The 16,770-nt window shown below is 35.0% G+C and overlaps 2 protein-coding genes across 15 annotated transcripts in view; one reads left to right on the top strand and one right to left on the bottom strand.

Annotated features, from left to right (window-relative positions):
* LOC117339993 (Kv channel-interacting protein 4-like) overlaps positions 1-6,992 on the top strand; it is a 420,070-nt gene extending 413,078 nt beyond the window's left edge. For 13 of the 14 annotated variants that reach the window (XM_033901721.1, XM_033901727.1, XM_033901725.1 and 10 more), the window contains 3 exons: positions 3,212-3,424; positions 4,614-4,676; positions 5,113-5,225. In XM_033901721.1, coding sequence (XP_033757612.1) covers positions 3,212-3,424; positions 4,614-4,676; positions 5,113-5,160 — 324 coding nt within the window. In that variant the 3' untranslated portion in view covers positions 5,161-5,225. Of the gene's footprint in view, positions 1-3,211; positions 3,425-4,613; positions 4,677-5,112 lie in introns of all 14 variants that reach the window. The other variant, XM_033901720.1, reaches the window with a different exon arrangement.
* Positions 6,993-7,560: 568 nt separating this feature from the next.
* On the bottom strand, positions 7,561-9,568 carry LOC117339691 (uncharacterized transmembrane protein DDB_G0289901-like). The gene is made up of 2 exons (XM_033901409.1): positions 8,782-9,568; positions 7,561-8,443 (listed from the first exon to the last, which is right to left on the bottom strand). The coding sequence occupies exons 1-2, from the start codon at positions 9,509-9,511 to the stop codon at positions 8,418-8,420; spliced, it is 756 nt and encodes a 251-aa protein (XP_033757300.1). The 5' UTR covers positions 9,512-9,568; the 3' UTR covers positions 7,561-8,417.
* Between the last annotated feature and the right edge of the window lie 7,202 nt (positions 9,569-16,770).

Genomic DNA, 16,770 nt, shown 5'->3' with positions numbered 1-16,770 from the left:
TAACAAAATGCAAGTTGCAATACATCCTAGCCATAATTCCGTCTCCGATTATGATATATAACGCTCGTTTGGTTTCCCAATTGCTCTCATGTCAGTTTTCTATAAGGACTGGCCTACTTTACGACTTAAAGACGCAAAGGTTAATCTAGCTTCGATAACATATTCATAACTTGTTGGCTGCCTCCTCTATATTAGTCCCTGCGACGTAGTCAGCAAAGAAAATGGGTATTATTTCTCCGATAAATGATAATAATGTTTTTCTATTGATATGTTTATAATGAAAATTAATTCCGTTGCCGACAACGTGGCACGTTTACAGTGTATCTGCGATTATAAGTGTTAAGCAGATTATTATCATTGCTTAAAAATACACAAATCTGAAATTAACAACAAATGTTGTAGTAGCAAAACAATTATTCATTGAAAACGAAAGAGGTTATTTAACGCTTTATCTAGTAGTTCAGTCCTCTCTCAACGAGGAATATATTTAGATAAAGCATTGGTATAAGCGTTCACGTCCAGATTCTATCAATATAATGCACTCCACGCTATTGTGGTATGGCTTGGTAATACTTAATTCAAGCAAGGTCCAATTATTCTCTCTACATTGATATGAATCAAGATGTTTTGTTTTCTTTAATTGTCTGTATTTCCTCTATGAAATCACTGAGTAGTTCTGCTGGCAAATAGAATCACGACATTGCAGTGACGTCAGAGATTTTGTTATGGGGTGAAAACATAGTTTTAGCCAATTGAAATGCTTTCTCTCAAGTCTGCACATATTTCTCATTAGCGTACTGATAGATTTACTAATCATTAAATCATCGACACTCAGATGTAAAGTTCTGCTCAGATACTGTATCAAGGATATTTAACATAATACATTTACACTTGTCATTGATAAGACAAGGATCATAATCAGTTGATTCGTTTCGGAGTTTATCAGCCGAGCAAAATACATAACCATATCAAAAAGTTAAAACAGATACCTTTTTTTAAAACCATGTAGCTTGAACATTTTAAAACCCAATACATTTTAACAACAGTCAATGCAATACTGATCATTTGGACGGCTACGCCGTATTTAAAAGGGACATGATCGTTTTCAGGATAACTAAAAAATATATGTTGACATTATGTCATACTATGTTTGAATTTCATAATCAATTAACATGACGGTTAAAAGTATCTGCAGAATTTATATTTCCGTATGAAACCGGTGTTAACTCTGTTTTAGGAAATCCATATGCAAATCAATAATATAGTATTGCGTAATGACGTCTGTATTTTCCTGGTTCCTGAAGATCTCCGTCTACGTTGAATACCCTCATTAGGTAACGGAAGAACGAAGACGATAAGAATTCCAGGTCACCATTTCAGAAGAAAAGAAAAAATCAATTATATTTTTAATTTGTTTCCTCGGGATGAAATCCTTTAGACATGCAATCTCTGTAGCTTGCACGGACTCATCCTAGTGTAAAATCGATATCTGGCTCGTATTTCATTATAATACGACCAAATCCTGGTGACATTTAGTCGTTGATGACAACACGCCTACAGCCAACATTTACAACAATGTAGAAACTGACATCCAACAGTAGATTGGCATGCATGCTGCTGGCACATTGAAAATAACCATTCTCTGTATGTCTACATTGATCTGAGACAGTTTACATATGCCTGATAATATGAAGACATGTTACCCGAATGTCTGTCTTGTCGATTTTTCCTCGAGTACGAGAATGGTGTCTGCTTAACATGCAGAATCAAGGGAAGATCAAAGAACAAAAGCATGCTTTGTGCCATTGATTCATAGACAGAAATATTATCCCTTGCACAAACGGACGCATGTTCCGTGTCCTCTCATTGACACTGCGACATTTTTGGTTCTTTATCTTTATCAAGTTTCTACCGTGAGTATCTTGTGTCGTGAATCTTTCGTTCCATCTCAATCAACTTGTTCATATGGAACATCTATTCATTTGACGTCAGTCAAATAATATTCCTATGAGGCAAAAACCGACCCTCTTAAAGGGGCTTCCCCAAACATTATCTTTATCCACAACACTGCACATGAAACCAATGGTGTTTGGATGTGACGCCTACCTCCACGTCTGGTTTCCATCGCCTATAAACATCCCAGAACAAACGCCTGACGCGAATGGGTAAATTCCTGATTGTGTTCAACAAATTCAGTATGAACGCATACTTTGTTAAGGCGGAAACGTCATTAGCACGCCTCTTTTTCACAATCTTATTACCCCTAACCTTCGAGGTGAAACATTTTCTCAAACGAAATTAAGAAACCCATCCTGTCAGCATTAGATCAAATTCAGTCCCATCGCCATTAATAGTTAATGAGACCCGTTCCTCGTGCCTACCGTAACGAATACACCGTGTTAGATAGTCGTGCTAGCTAGTCGGTTGAAGATGTCAGGCTCTCGGTCAAAAGTACCTTATGGAACCGATAAAGTACACTGTAGTTGTCACTCAATCCTCCTGGGACTATCCACACAGCCTCGTGTGCGTGTCTGGACGTGTCTATTCGCCGTTTTGCGCACTAGTATCATTACCAAGATTGTTTCGTACCAGCCTTATAATGAAAATGTTTCTTTGCAACGGAAATATATGATATTCAAATATTAACATATATACCATAGTTCTTATAAAAATACGATATGATCATTTAAAGATATTGTCACTACACAGCATTGCTATGTCGTAGTCAAATTGATATAACATCACCAGATCTATCATTCTGACACCAAAATGAGCCAGTTCTGTTCCCTAGTTTATTTCGTTGAGCACTGGATGTCAATCATTTCGAGCAATGAATACCATTTTAGGGCTTTGGTATGTCATGGACTTGGGATAAAACTAAGGATCCTGTTTCTATCAAATTCACCAAATTTTCGAGGGGTTGTTTTTAGCATTCTATATCTAGCACTATATATACATGTAAAATTGAAAAAATGAAAATTGGATATGAAATAACAACATTTGATTTTGCAATTAATTTTTTTTTTTACCTCAACAAAGAAAAACGTTTCAGGGTATATTAAACTAGTTACGTATGCAATAAAATATCACAAATTATGTGATCAACCTAAATACGACTTGCTATTCGCATCATTTGTTTTGAAATGTGCATGCTAAGTTCACCTTAACCAGAATGTCAATTTATTTATGTCTTATCATTGTTTTATTTCAGGAATTTGTCATGGGGTTATCAGTATTATCTCGCGGAACCCTACAAGAAAGACTACAGTGGGCGTTTAGTCTATATGATATTAACGGCGATGGAATCATAACCAAGGAAGAAATGAACGATATAGTATCAGCTATATACGAAATGATGGGCAGATTCTCAGAACCTACCGTAGACGAGACGACAGCGCGGGATCATGTCGATAGAGTATTCCAGGTAAGACTGAAAGGTGAAGACAGGTGTCAAGGATGAACAAATGTCTAGAGGACACGCAGCAGTCAATTTATGCATGGATGGGTGTCAAGGTGGACACTCAACACTCGGGGTCATGCATGAACGGATGTCTAGCGGGACGCTCAACGCTCGGGGTCATGCATGGATGGGTGTTTAGGGGGACACTCAGCCCTCGGGACCATGCATGGATAGGGTTCTAGGGTCGCGTATTAGCGTGTGTCTAGGGGAGCACTCAGCACCCGGGGTCATGTATACGTATGTATTGGTGTCTAGTGGGGGAACAACTCAGCACGCACTAGGGGTCATGCATGGATGGATGTTTAAGGGACACTTAGCACTCAGGGTCATACATGGACAGGTTTCAGGCGGGATACTCAACGCTCATGGTCATATATGGATGGATATGAAAGGGTACACTCAACACCTCGGAGTCATGTGGTGTTGAAGGGTACACTTACCACTCGGAGTCATGCATAGGCGGGCGTAAAGCGTTACACTCAACACTCGGGACCATGCGTGGACGGGTGTCTAGTGGGACACTCAACGCTCTGGGTCATGCATGGATGGGTGTCTAGGGGACCTCAACATTCAGGATCATGAATAGATAGGTGTCTAGTGGTACGCTCAACGCTCGGGATCATACATGGATTGGTGTTTAGAGGGACAATCAACACTTGGGGTCATGCATGAATGGGTGTCGGGGGAGGTACTCAGCGCTCGAGTTCATGCATGGACAGGTTTTTAGAGGAACCCCAGACAATTAGTATATATACATTAAAAAGAATTATATAATCATTATATATATGATTCAGTTGGTATGTTTTACTTCAGGTTAATTCACTTATTAATGTGTATATTTGATGACGATCAATCTTATAGTTTAGTTGGGCACATTGGAATAAGGTTGAACTTTGACGTTTGGCCAAAAACAATTAGATTTGGCTTAGATAAAATATGTTAAACCAAGTAAGCTGAAAAACATGGCTGGATACAGTCCGATACTGATAGGGAAAAACTAAATAATGTCTTAAGAAACATTTATGATACTGTACACCAAAAATTGCTTCCGTTTGGGTTGGGTTTTCATACTGATAGTATCATTACTTTTCCATGTCGAAGTACACCCACAAAACGTGCCTCCGGTGTGTAATTATTTATTTTTATCTTCCAGAAAATGGATTTAAATAAAGATGGCGTCATATCATTAGAAGAGTTCATGGACACGTGTCGGAGGGTAAGTTCTATAAGTACAATGTCGTTTTCTTTTTTCCATACCTGGGTATACAAAAATGCATTTTAATTCAATTGGTATATATGTACAAACACCTAATACGTAATCAAGACTAATGTAACTATGGCATAAGCACATTTATTTATTTGCGTGGTATGAGGAAATGTGAGCTTAAGTTAAAGTGACGATGATAATATAGAAGTTGTCGAATAAAAATCATTTTAATAACATATTTGAAATACACAATAGTTGTATTAGATAGGATTTTAGTGTAATATTGCAACGTATCAACGGTATACAGTGTTAACATCGTGATAAACAAAGTATTGACAAATCATCCTCACGTCCATGATAGTCAGTGTATCAATCAAACATTTTCGTCACGTAAAATATATAAATGTATTCATAGTTATTTATTTTTGCCTTTTTTCTTTTACAGGACGAAAATATAACAAAAGGAATGGCAATATTTGACACTGTACTTTAGACATTTATTAAAGGACACTTATACATATAAAATGACAATTTGCAATTGGCTGAAATACTGACCAGGTGCGGGGATCCCTGCCGCTCTGAGCTGAGAATGATGTGTATTTGGCAGAGACATACTGAGTGAAAAGTGGTGTTCCCGTGGAGTGTACATTTCAAACATTTATCACCCCAGTGGTGTTAAGTACATATGTATGTGTACTTCACACGCCATAATCAAACAGATGGAATGTTTCATCAGAAAAAAGCCCAATTCTTTTTATACGATCTTGAATGTTTGTCACTGAATGAATTTGAATGATTTGATTACCTTTGCATACTTTTACAATAATGATGACCTCTACTAACCACTGAAGTTCATTGTGGATGATGGACGCTATATTGTCCAGCTATGTTTGTTCTTGCCTCCAATCGGCCAACACCTTATTACTGTCAACCGACTGTTTTGGGTGAAAGCTAGATCACGATGGACTTCAGTAACACCTTTTTTCCACATTTATTGTGATTTATGTGTACATGGCAGTATGTTTTCCACTTAAAGCAAATGCACCATATGTTGATTGAGCTTCCGATTACACAGATTACCAAAGACAGCCAGTTTCTAATATAGTTCGGAAGAAAAGTAAATAGAATATTAAAGTCTTAGCTTAATATTAACGATTAGACAACATTTGATAGAGATGTGTTCAGGAAAGTGTTACATTCGACAAAAATTTAAGAAAAAAGTAACAAATTTGCATTTGGGTTGTTCAATATAGCTGCATATATGAAATATATTGATTCACTATCAATCCAACAGGTGCTTCTATCCAGCTATGAAAAACAAGCATGTCTTTTGCTTGTAATGCCAACTGCGACATGTCGTAGCACGTATTGCCAAACATAGTACATAGAAATAGATAACCTGTTGTGTTATGTTTAAATATGACTCAACCTCCAAAACCTGTGTGCTAAAGCATATTGATTTATTGACATGCGTAATAATGACACAAAATCCACATTAGGACGTACATGTGTATGTTGGCGGTGCGTTGTGTCATGTTGTTGTTTAAGAGATAGAATGGAAGAGAAGAAAAGGTAAATATTGGTTGCAGTAGCATCTTCTCACACTTCACCAATACGAACCAAATGTTTGTTATATATTACGGACTCTGTTCGTCTTTTTTCCTTTTTATCTTACCCTTTTAATGTTAAATACAGCACTGTTTACAATGGGAAATATGTCACTGTCAATAGTATGAAATACATATTTTACATTGTGTAGAACGTCGCTGTCTTCAGTGTGAAATACATTGTCTACAGTGTGTAGAACGTCACTGTCTTCAGTGTGAAATACATTGTTTACAGTGTATAGAACGTCACTGTCTTCAGTGTGAAAAACAGTGTTTATAGTGTATAGAACGTCACTGTCTTCAGTGTGAAATACATTGTTTACATTGTAAAGAACGTCACTGTCTTCAGTGTGACATTCATTGTTTACATTGTATAGAACGTCGCTGTCTTCTGTGTGAAATACATTGTTTACACTGTGTAGAACGTCACTATCTTCAGTGTGGAATACATTTTTTACAGTGTGTTGAACGCCCGTCTTCAGTGTGAAATACATTGTTTACAGTGTGGAGAACGTCACTGTCTTCAGTATTTCTGTTCACTGTGTGAAACACGTCACTGTTAACAGTGTTGTACATTATTGTATATTATGGTGATACAATTGTTCTTGACTTTTTGTTTTTTTGTTTTATTACATCTTGTGACTATTTGCCGGATTTTGTAGGCAAATGGATGCGATTACAATGTTACTGTCTTCATGAAATAAACATTCGAACCTTATTGCAATTTTTGTTGTTTTTTTATTATTGATTTATCAAAAATCTAAATGCAGTGTACAGGAAATTAAAAACAGTTATCAGTGTGTAGTTGACATCGGATAGACGTATCAGGGGAGATAACTACAACGTCGTTGAAACATACAGCTATATGGGATATTGTTATTCTGTTTGTATTTATCTTAATAACCTGTAAAATGTTAACAAATATCTGAAAACTCACCTTTTAATTTTCAAATTGCTATTTTTATTTTTACATGTACAGATAGGATCTGGTCGTTTAAAACGCAAATGACCCTATTCGTACATATACAACTCGATAGATTCGAAATACACACACACACACATATATATATAGAGGTTACACAACGAGTGATTGTTGGATATGGAATTTATTTCACACGAGTAAGTTATTTTTTAAAAGTTACAAAAGACACGAGCTTTAGCGAGTGTTTTTTGCAACTTTTAAAAAATAACTTTCGAGTGTGAAATAAATTCCATATCCAACAATCACGAGTCGTGTGACCTGTTTCTACCACAAATAATATCGGCTTGAATCAAAGGGAAACGTGGCCAAGTATAATTTCGCGTATGCAAATAAAGTGTACCGGTGACGTCCGGGACCCGGTGATGTGACGTCATTAGATTATTGATGACGTCAATAACAATTGCAACTTGGGTCAAAGTTTACTGTGTTAGCCAATCGAAATGCGTACAGAGTTTATACCACGTGTGGTATAAACAGATTGTTAATCAACAGCTGTAATGATTAACTGATGGTCTTAGAGTTGAATAACACAGGGTATTGTGGTAGAAATATGTATATATAAGTTAAGGCGTACGAAGTGTACAAAGTCTGATCAGATAAGTTATCAAGTTATAAATATGTAAACAGGTAAGTACAGAATTTAAACTATAAGGGTATTAAAGATGCTTAATCGCAGACATCATTTATACAGGTTGTCACAAAACATGCATCAAAAGTCTTCCAGGGTATGGATATATATCTGAATTTCTAATTAACGCAAACGAATTACAACTATCTGGGCTCACTTTAGTAATAGATGTAATGATATGTTAATAGTATCGTTTAGCAGACCGAAAGTTGAGTAACAGATATAGAGGCACAGCAGGATCAAATTTCTTTTGTGGTAAATTATTCATTTACTGTAGATTAGGAAATACAAACTTTTGGAGTGTGGTAATACCGTAACTATTTTTTTATATATACAAATGTATATAACATCCTTTTGTTATTTACATAATAATTACCCTATTGTCGGAGATGTAGTACCTAAACATAAAATACATCAATGTTCATTCATAAACGTGTAATTTTGTAACAAAATGCAAGGAAGATGTTTGTAATTTATATGTATAACTAAAGCTATGAAATATTGTTACATTATATATTTCCCATACTCCGTCTTCAATAGGCTCCTCGCTTCTTATTATCTGTGAAATAAGACAAAACAAAAACTTAATGGCATTGCTAGGCATGTTTCTATATCATAAATACATATTTACCTTCTCAGATCTGTTTCCATTCAATTCGAAATAGTTTATTAACAGAAGAAGTTATATCTTAACTTCAACACGACTATATCGAAATACTCTAGCTATCTCGATGATTTCTATAATTAAAAATATCCAACATAAACAACTATGTAACCTAAATTAAGAACTTAACACCATAGTTGGTGTTTTCTATATATACTTATATAAATGTAAAAAATATAAACATATGCAAACTTGAATAACATCATTCAATAACATGTGATGACTATACTTACACATCATTGGGCTAAACCCGGAATTGCCACCTCCAAAAGAATTCCATCCCCCGAAACCATTGAAGCTACCAGTGGGGATTTGCGGAAAGTTCATTCCTGTAGCCATCCCTGATGCATAGGGATAAACTGATGCATAGGGATAAACTGATCCATATGTCATTGATGATTGTCCTCCAATACCACCCATGTTGAAACTGCCAGACACTGGGGTACCTCCAGCCATGAACGGTGACCCACCGGCTATGCTCGTCATGCCTCCAGTTCCAGTTAAATAGGGATTTATACCGGCTACACCCGTCATACCACCAGCCATATAAGGAGCGGAACCAGGCATTCCATTATAGCCACTGTAACCTCCGGTAAATGACGAAGTTCCAGTACCAGCAGCAGGCGGGAATACAGTGATTCTGGTTCTCGTATAAGTCCTGGGAGCCATCCCAATTCCCCCTGTATATACCGGCGCAACCGATTCTGCGATTCCTCCACCTAACGAGCTACCTCCCGACATAAAGCGATTGTTGATCGAATTGAAACGTGGTTGATATATCCCCATGTATCCTGTAGATCTATATCCAGGCTGGAAGCTTCCTGTCATTGAGGAGGAATAGCCTGGCTGTATACCGCCAATAAAATTACTGGACATCCCACCTCTCGTGATTGATGGTCCATAAGGCGGGTACGTGGCTAAAGCCACGCTCAATGAGCACAGGATTAGAATCAGATACTCCATTGTCTAGAAATACAAGGGTATTACGATATAATGTGTGTCATTCGAAAAAGATATACCAATTACAATGCAGTACTAAATATTCTACTGTATCTTATTCCATAGTCTATTTAAGAAATAATTAACGATGATTCGTGTATTGTTACAGGATATACAACGAGGACGAGGATATTTTGCAATTAAATTAATAACGAAGGCCGCAGGCCTAAGTTAATAATTAAAATTGCATAATATCCGAGTCCGAGTTGTATATCCTGCAACAATACACGAGTCAAAGTTAATTATTTCTATTCTACCATGTACTGTTTAGCTCTGAGATCTACCTCTTCCTAATAGAAAAACGGCAATGAAACCCCGAGAAAACCTTGTAATTTATTTCTTGAGTATTGCATTATTTTGTTGATAAAGTATACATTTCTTTACATGCACTGCAGTACTACAATCAAGAACATCTATTATATGGCATTGATTTTAAAATTTTAAATAAAATAGGGATAAAAAAAAAAGCGGCCTTCCTAGGATTCGATTTGGTTTGTTTTTGTTTAACGTCCTATTCAATGTCATTTAAGGACGTGCCAGGTTTTGGAGGTGGAGGAAAGCCGGAGTACCCGGAGAAAAAACCACCGGCCTACGGTCAGTACCTGGCAACTGCCCCACGTAGGTTTCGAACTCGGAACCCAGAGGTGGAGGGCTAGTGATAAAGTGTCGGGACACCTTAACCACTCGGCCACCGCGGTCCCCTGTAGGATTCGAACTCGCGTCGTGATAAAAAGATAAGAGACTAACCCATTAGCCCACTCGGCTAAAGTAACCGTATTAATAATGGGTGAATATTAGATACATAACACTGTAACAGCCGTGACTCACGAGCGTGTATTATTGACACGAGCGTGTATTATTGGCAAATCATACATGGTTTTAAACCAATCAAAACTGGCAACCATGGTACAATGTAGAATACGAAATTATACATGTCTTCCAACAGAGGTAAAAGCATTGTAATTACTTCATGTTCTTTAAATGAAAGTATATTTCAAAACAATACAAGAAAGAGAAATATTTCATATTGTAATATTTAAGTGAACTTAACTCAATTATTGTACATTGAATAACTTCTGAGGAATGAATATGATTATTTGCATTGGAACATAAATTAATACATCACTTATGCGACGAAACTGATTATAAATACTTTACCTGTGTTCGGCTTCTCGATCAAATATAATATCCCTATCAACTTTCCGTCGACACCTGTTTATATAAGGTATAATGACTCAGCTCCTCCTTTGAACACTCTATTGTGTCATTTCTTCTTACGTTAGACAAATTTTGGTTATCTTGATTTGTGGTAATGTCTGTCTCATATCTTCTACTTTATTTTTTATGATATATTGGTGTACCTCGGGATAATTAACTACTTCCTTTGAAATAAATATGTCAAATAATCGAAGCCAACATAAAACACGAACATTTACGACTGTTATGATCAATAAAAAATATATGCCAATAAAAAATCTTTACGGAGATAGGTCTGTCGATGAGAAAATGCTACGTAAGTATTCATGCGTACAAGAACACTTTTGATTGCTTCTCGGTCGCTGCATGCATGATAAATCCTATTAAGAGTTGATATTACATTAGAACCAGCTATCACTTGTTAGCAGATTCATTCTCAAAGAACACTTAAAAACATGTTGGTATTATCATATTTGCGACAGCCCATAAATATAAAAAGTGACGAATAAATGATGATATATATATTTTTTTTTTTTTTTTGCGATACAACATCCAACAAAATCTGAAGTCAGTACCCTTACGTATAGAACTTTGCAGCTTAAAATGATTAAATTTCCAATGGTTAAAGTGTTTATCATACATGCGATGTCTTATATATATATTAAACCCTTAACGGCTAAATTGGTATATGTATTTCTCCTTTATTCTGTCAACGATCCAAGTTTTAGCCGGAACGGAATATGAGGAAAATTGAGTATATATTCAGTGAGGTGAAGTATCAAGTCGGCATCATTTTAAGTCCTACATTTGTATCACAAGGATACAAACAAAAACATCATATACATACCGCAGCTGTTGATAATACGTTAAATATCATACCAAACTAGTGATGTATTTTTAAAGAAAAAAAAGGGCACACGTCCACTAATGACTCAAATTTCAAAATATATTATATCGGCTGTTATGACTATTGTGATAAAACCGATGGTAAAACAAGCCTTAAGAAATGTTTGTTGTATATGGGTCCGTACATGACTTACTCAATTACATTAAAATGGAAGATATACTAGTATATCAATATGTGCAGAAACAACCTCACTCTAGAAAAAGAATAAATTGTTTGTAGCGGGGACAACAATCATACGCGTTATCATTCTTAAAATTTAGATATTACATGTAGGACACGCGTTATATCTCAGAACTTCCATACAACATGTATATGTGCAACACGTATGTCATTGTCAGTTCAATAAGGTTATTTAAATACCTTTTTAGGACACCATGCCTATCTCTTTTGCCAACAGTATGAATGGTTTTGACTCCAGCTGAAAAGGTGATTTATAATCAAACAACGAAAAATAAACCAAATGCAGTCTGTAAGGGAATAGGAAGACAAAAATGATTTTTAGCCCGAAAAAGAAAAAGAAACAAAAGGCAATAACTTAATTGACAGGGGATAAAGATATACGTGTTTACTATCTGACACTCCACTATAACAATATGTACAAGTGTATGATGGCTGGTTATTCTGTAAGTAAAACTGTACCGACCAAAGGACAAATCCTAATTATCCTGACGTTTATCGACTTTTTATATTTGTATGGCGTCGATAAACGTCATGAATCCGTCTAGACCGAAATAAAAAAAATGTCAATAAAACGTCAGAAGAGTTAGAACTACCACCGGGCAATAACTCTGATAGAAAGGATGCTGGACATAGTGTTTTGTAACGTGTACCTACACTTGTGTAGTCAAATTAAGTCGGAAAATGAAACATGTTGGTCTTGACACAAAAAGAACATATTCAACATATCACTGAACGTGAGAACATGAGAGACATCATTTACTTATACGGCACATTCATTTCTCATAGGATGAACGATTGCACCAAGCATATAGTCTAAAAGTAACTTATTAACGGGACAGTGAGTTAGGAATAATTTGCATATCAACAAGCATCGGAAACGTGTGATTTCATATCGGACAAGGAAAAAGCATATTAAAGCCATGAAAAGTTAACGTGAACTTCATTAACCTGCATCTTCCGTCAACAGCTGACATCTGACACGGAAATCATGATAATGAGAATCAGTCCTTGAATATCTAATCAACTTGGATATGAAAATACGGAAAGCACCGACATCAGTGATGTTACTATCAAGAAATGGAAAATGAATAATCTAGAATACGAAATCATACAGCTCCTTAGTTGTAAGCTGTCCTTGCTAGTTACGTTGTAAGATCGAGTTAAGCTACTGATGATGAAGAAAATGTAGTGTCCCTTGGTTAAACAACGTCTCAAGCCAACAGGCTCTTGGCATACACCCATGACAAAAGATTATAGCCCTGCACTGGGCGACCTGTTTTTGTTTTTTAATACGATGGTGATTACATCTAACAGAGACCATGCTATGTACTTCATTTCAACTATAGGTATATTGATGATATGTACTAGAAATCAAAAACTACTTGATGTCAATCGAACGTAATCTGTAGAGCTTCAAATCAATAAACACTAAACGTTCTACAACATAAGCCGCTCCAACTCTATTAACAACGGAAACCTTCAGGAAAACATGTTGAAATCGCCCATCTGAAGTATAACAGTAAAATCAAGATAGGTGGGAAAGTAGTGTTTTATAAAAAAAAATACTACCAGAAAGGTATTTTTATTATAAATGATGTAATAAAGGAGGTTGACACAGTTTGGTGTAATACCAAGTTAATACAAATTTTGTAGAGTATCAAAGTCTTGTATCTGCTACTAAAGAATTTACTACTTCATCTAATGCACACAGAAAAGAGGTTGCCTTTCCTTACATTCCTTTCAATCTGCTTTTTTTTTCTTAGAGACAGGAAAGAGTCAAAACAATTTTACAACTCTATAATCGAATCAGACACTATACCATCTGACACTAGAAAATGGAATACCATCTTCAACAACATAGACAACCTGATGTGGGGTAAAATATATAAAATGCCTTTCTGTATTACAACAAATTACAAAATTACAGTTATTTCAGTTCAGAGTAATTCACCATATCCTAACAACAAACTCACTTCTTTTTAAAATTGGATTAGTTGTCTCCCCTCTATGTATACTATGCAACTCTGAGCCAGAAACAATAACTCAATTATTATGGGAATGTGAGGAAGTGCAAAGTTTACTTGAAAGTTTTGACACATTATTGGAAGCTCTTTTAATTCCTTTCACAGTAAACAAAACATCTTTTCTATTTGGCCTTCTACATCAGAATTTCCTTCCTAGTAATAGAGTGGATAAGTAATAGAGTGGATAATGAAATCATAATTATCATAAAGAAGTATATTTATAGAATGAGATGTTTGCATAAATTTTCAAATATTAATGCTCTTATTAATTCAATAAAAGATAATTATATGATTCAAAAACACATTGCCACTGGCAAAGATGAAAAAACAAAACTTGAAAATTTGAAAACGAATGGCGAAAATGGGACAAACTAATTAAGTTATAATGCTTAATTCATCTGATATAGTTATTCATTTATTGGTTCTTGTACATATAGTATTTTTTTATTTTTTTTTTTTATTATTATTTTGTATGCTTCTATGTATTTACTCATTTATTTTCTCAGTCTCAGCCCTTCAAAAAGCCGAAATGTTATCTTTGTAATATAGTTCTATAATGTTAAATACAATGTATACATGAACATTTATTTGTGTGAGTGCTTGTTTAGTACTGTTCCTCCATCTCCATCTCGCCCCAACCTACCCTGTTTCTTTCTTTTCCCATTTCTCTATGCTGCCTTTTCTCTTTTTCTTTGTTATTTTTCCTTGGCAGTTATCAACTCCAATTCCGTTTCTCTTATAAATGTAATGCAATGTATTTATTGTTTTGTTATTGATGTTTTTTTTTTAAATCTGTATTTATCTACTAAAAAAAACTTTCTGCTCTTTAATTAATTAATGAATTTCCTTATTTTAATTCTTTATCGATATCTCATTACTTCTCATTTATTATGATTCATAGATAGTAGACATATGTGTGTGTTTTGTTCGTCTCTCTCTCTCTCTCTCTCTCTCTCTCTCTCTCTCTCTCTCTCTCTCTCTCTCTCTCTCTTCTCTCTCTCTCTCTCTCTCTCTCTCTCTCTCTCTCTCTCTCTCTCTCATGCTGTAGTATGTATATACTTATGATATATACATGGAACTATTAATATGCCCCTAGCAGAGATTTCACTAATTTGCTATGCGTCTGTGTGCTTAATAACATATGAAAACTTTGAGATGTATGTACTACGTGTGTTTTTAGAATGTTAGATCCGACATATGTTTGTTTATGTTTGTGTGTTTGTGTGTTTGTGTGTATACAATTAAGATACATATATATATATATTCCATACTTGATATGTGTACATGTTTATAAGCATATCATAGGATGTGTGTAAAGGCGAGTATGTAAATGAGATATATGTTTTTATACGATTGTGTGAGCATACAAGCGAGATATTTATTTCTCATAGATGATGTACATGTTTCGTTTATGGTTATGAAATAAGAAATGTGTTATAGGATGTGTATGGTATATATATATGCAAATGATATATCTGTGTTAATTTCATTTAGTGTTTCTGTATATATGTGGGAGAAAGCAAACAAGTCTTATAAATAGGGTTTTGTATATGTATGTGTGAGTATGTAAAGGAGTATTTGTATTTTATGTACTTTGCATTGACGAAAAACTGGAATAAAAAGATCGTTATAATAAAAAAGCAAAACAAAAAACAACGGAAACCAGCAGTGACGTCTTACAACAAAGCTGAATGATAAGAGTGGTGATTTTAATTTCCAAATTGTTAATTTTACCTTTCCTGATAGTAGCTTTTTAGATTGTATTATCTAGGAGTTTTCTTTGCACGGGGAAGGTTTGAAAATATACACTGCGCACCTTTATTATTTTGTTTTCCTAGAGAGTGCTCGCCCTTGGCACGTCCTATTGTGCACGCAGAAGTGGCTGCTTGCAGGGTATAGACAGATTTTGCTAGAGCTAATTTTTCGTTGAATATTAGATTAATGTTTTACGTCCAAAGTAGAAATTTCAAGCTTAAAATGAATCTGTTCACCCATTAACAACTACATATATCGTATGTCAAATTAATAATATAGATTTTTTTTGTGTGTGGGGTCAAAATTGAGATGACTTGTCTCTGATTTTTGGCGGTAATTTTGTCTCTAGTAAAAAAATGTAAATTGAAATATTGACTCGAGTGAATGTGTCAAATTGATTCTTTCAAAACATCATATCACAAAAAGCTTACCTAAATTGAAACCTTACCTCAAGAAAATTTGTCACTCTATTCTTATAAAATATCATGGCACAAAAAATTGAAATCTTACCTAACGCAAATATGTCACATCACTTCTTTTAAACATAATGGCCACACATCTTATTTCAAGTAAATGTGTCTCGTTGATTCTTATAAAACACCATGACACTAAATTATTACCTGAAGTAAATGTATTATGGCACAAAAATCTTACATTAAGTAAATGTTTCACATTGATTCCAATGCAAAACTGCATGACAAATTTAATTTACGTAAACATTTTGTGTCATAGATATTAGTTATGACAGCATGACACATTTAACTTGTGTTATGGTATTTTCATTACATTAACAACATGACGTATTCATTTTCCTATATATATCTGCCATCGTATGTTCAGGAACATACCAAGTAAAACGCCATCGGCTTTCTTTAAACTGATATCTGTAATACATACGTCCACATTCTTTGGTATTTACAATCTTTGTGAATTACTTAAGGTGTCTGACAAAAAGACAATGCAGGTAAAAATACAATATCCTGTTACAATAATGTCGTGCCCTATTACTAGTCTGAGCTATGTTTATAGTGACGTTTATGTGGTTCGGATATTCACCAGTATGTCACACTTAATGTTCCTTGATGTGTTTAGGCCATCATAAGTAGTATGATACGTGTAAACAGAAAACATTATCATTAATGATGATATGTACAGATATT

This window comes from Pecten maximus, chromosome 12 (assembly GCF_902652985.1).
Source record: "Pecten maximus chromosome 12, xPecMax1.1, whole genome shotgun sequence".
In the NCBI taxonomy this organism is placed as follows: domain Eukaryota; kingdom Metazoa; phylum Mollusca; class Bivalvia; order Pectinida; family Pectinidae; genus Pecten; species Pecten maximus.
The sequence above is the reverse complement of the archived record's forward strand: the minus strand, read 5'-3'. Positions and strand labels throughout refer to the sequence as shown.

Excerpts from the sequence above, each read along its gene's own strand:
- LOC117339691 (XM_033901409.1), bottom strand. The coding sequence starts at position 9,511 with ATGGAGTATCTGATTCTAATCCTGTGCTCATTGAGCGTGGCTTTAGCC. Across the intron at positions 8,444-8,781 it reads CGGGTTTAGCCCAATGATGT|ATAATAAGAAGCGAGGAGCC; the intron begins GTAAGTATAGTC and ends CTTATTTCACAG.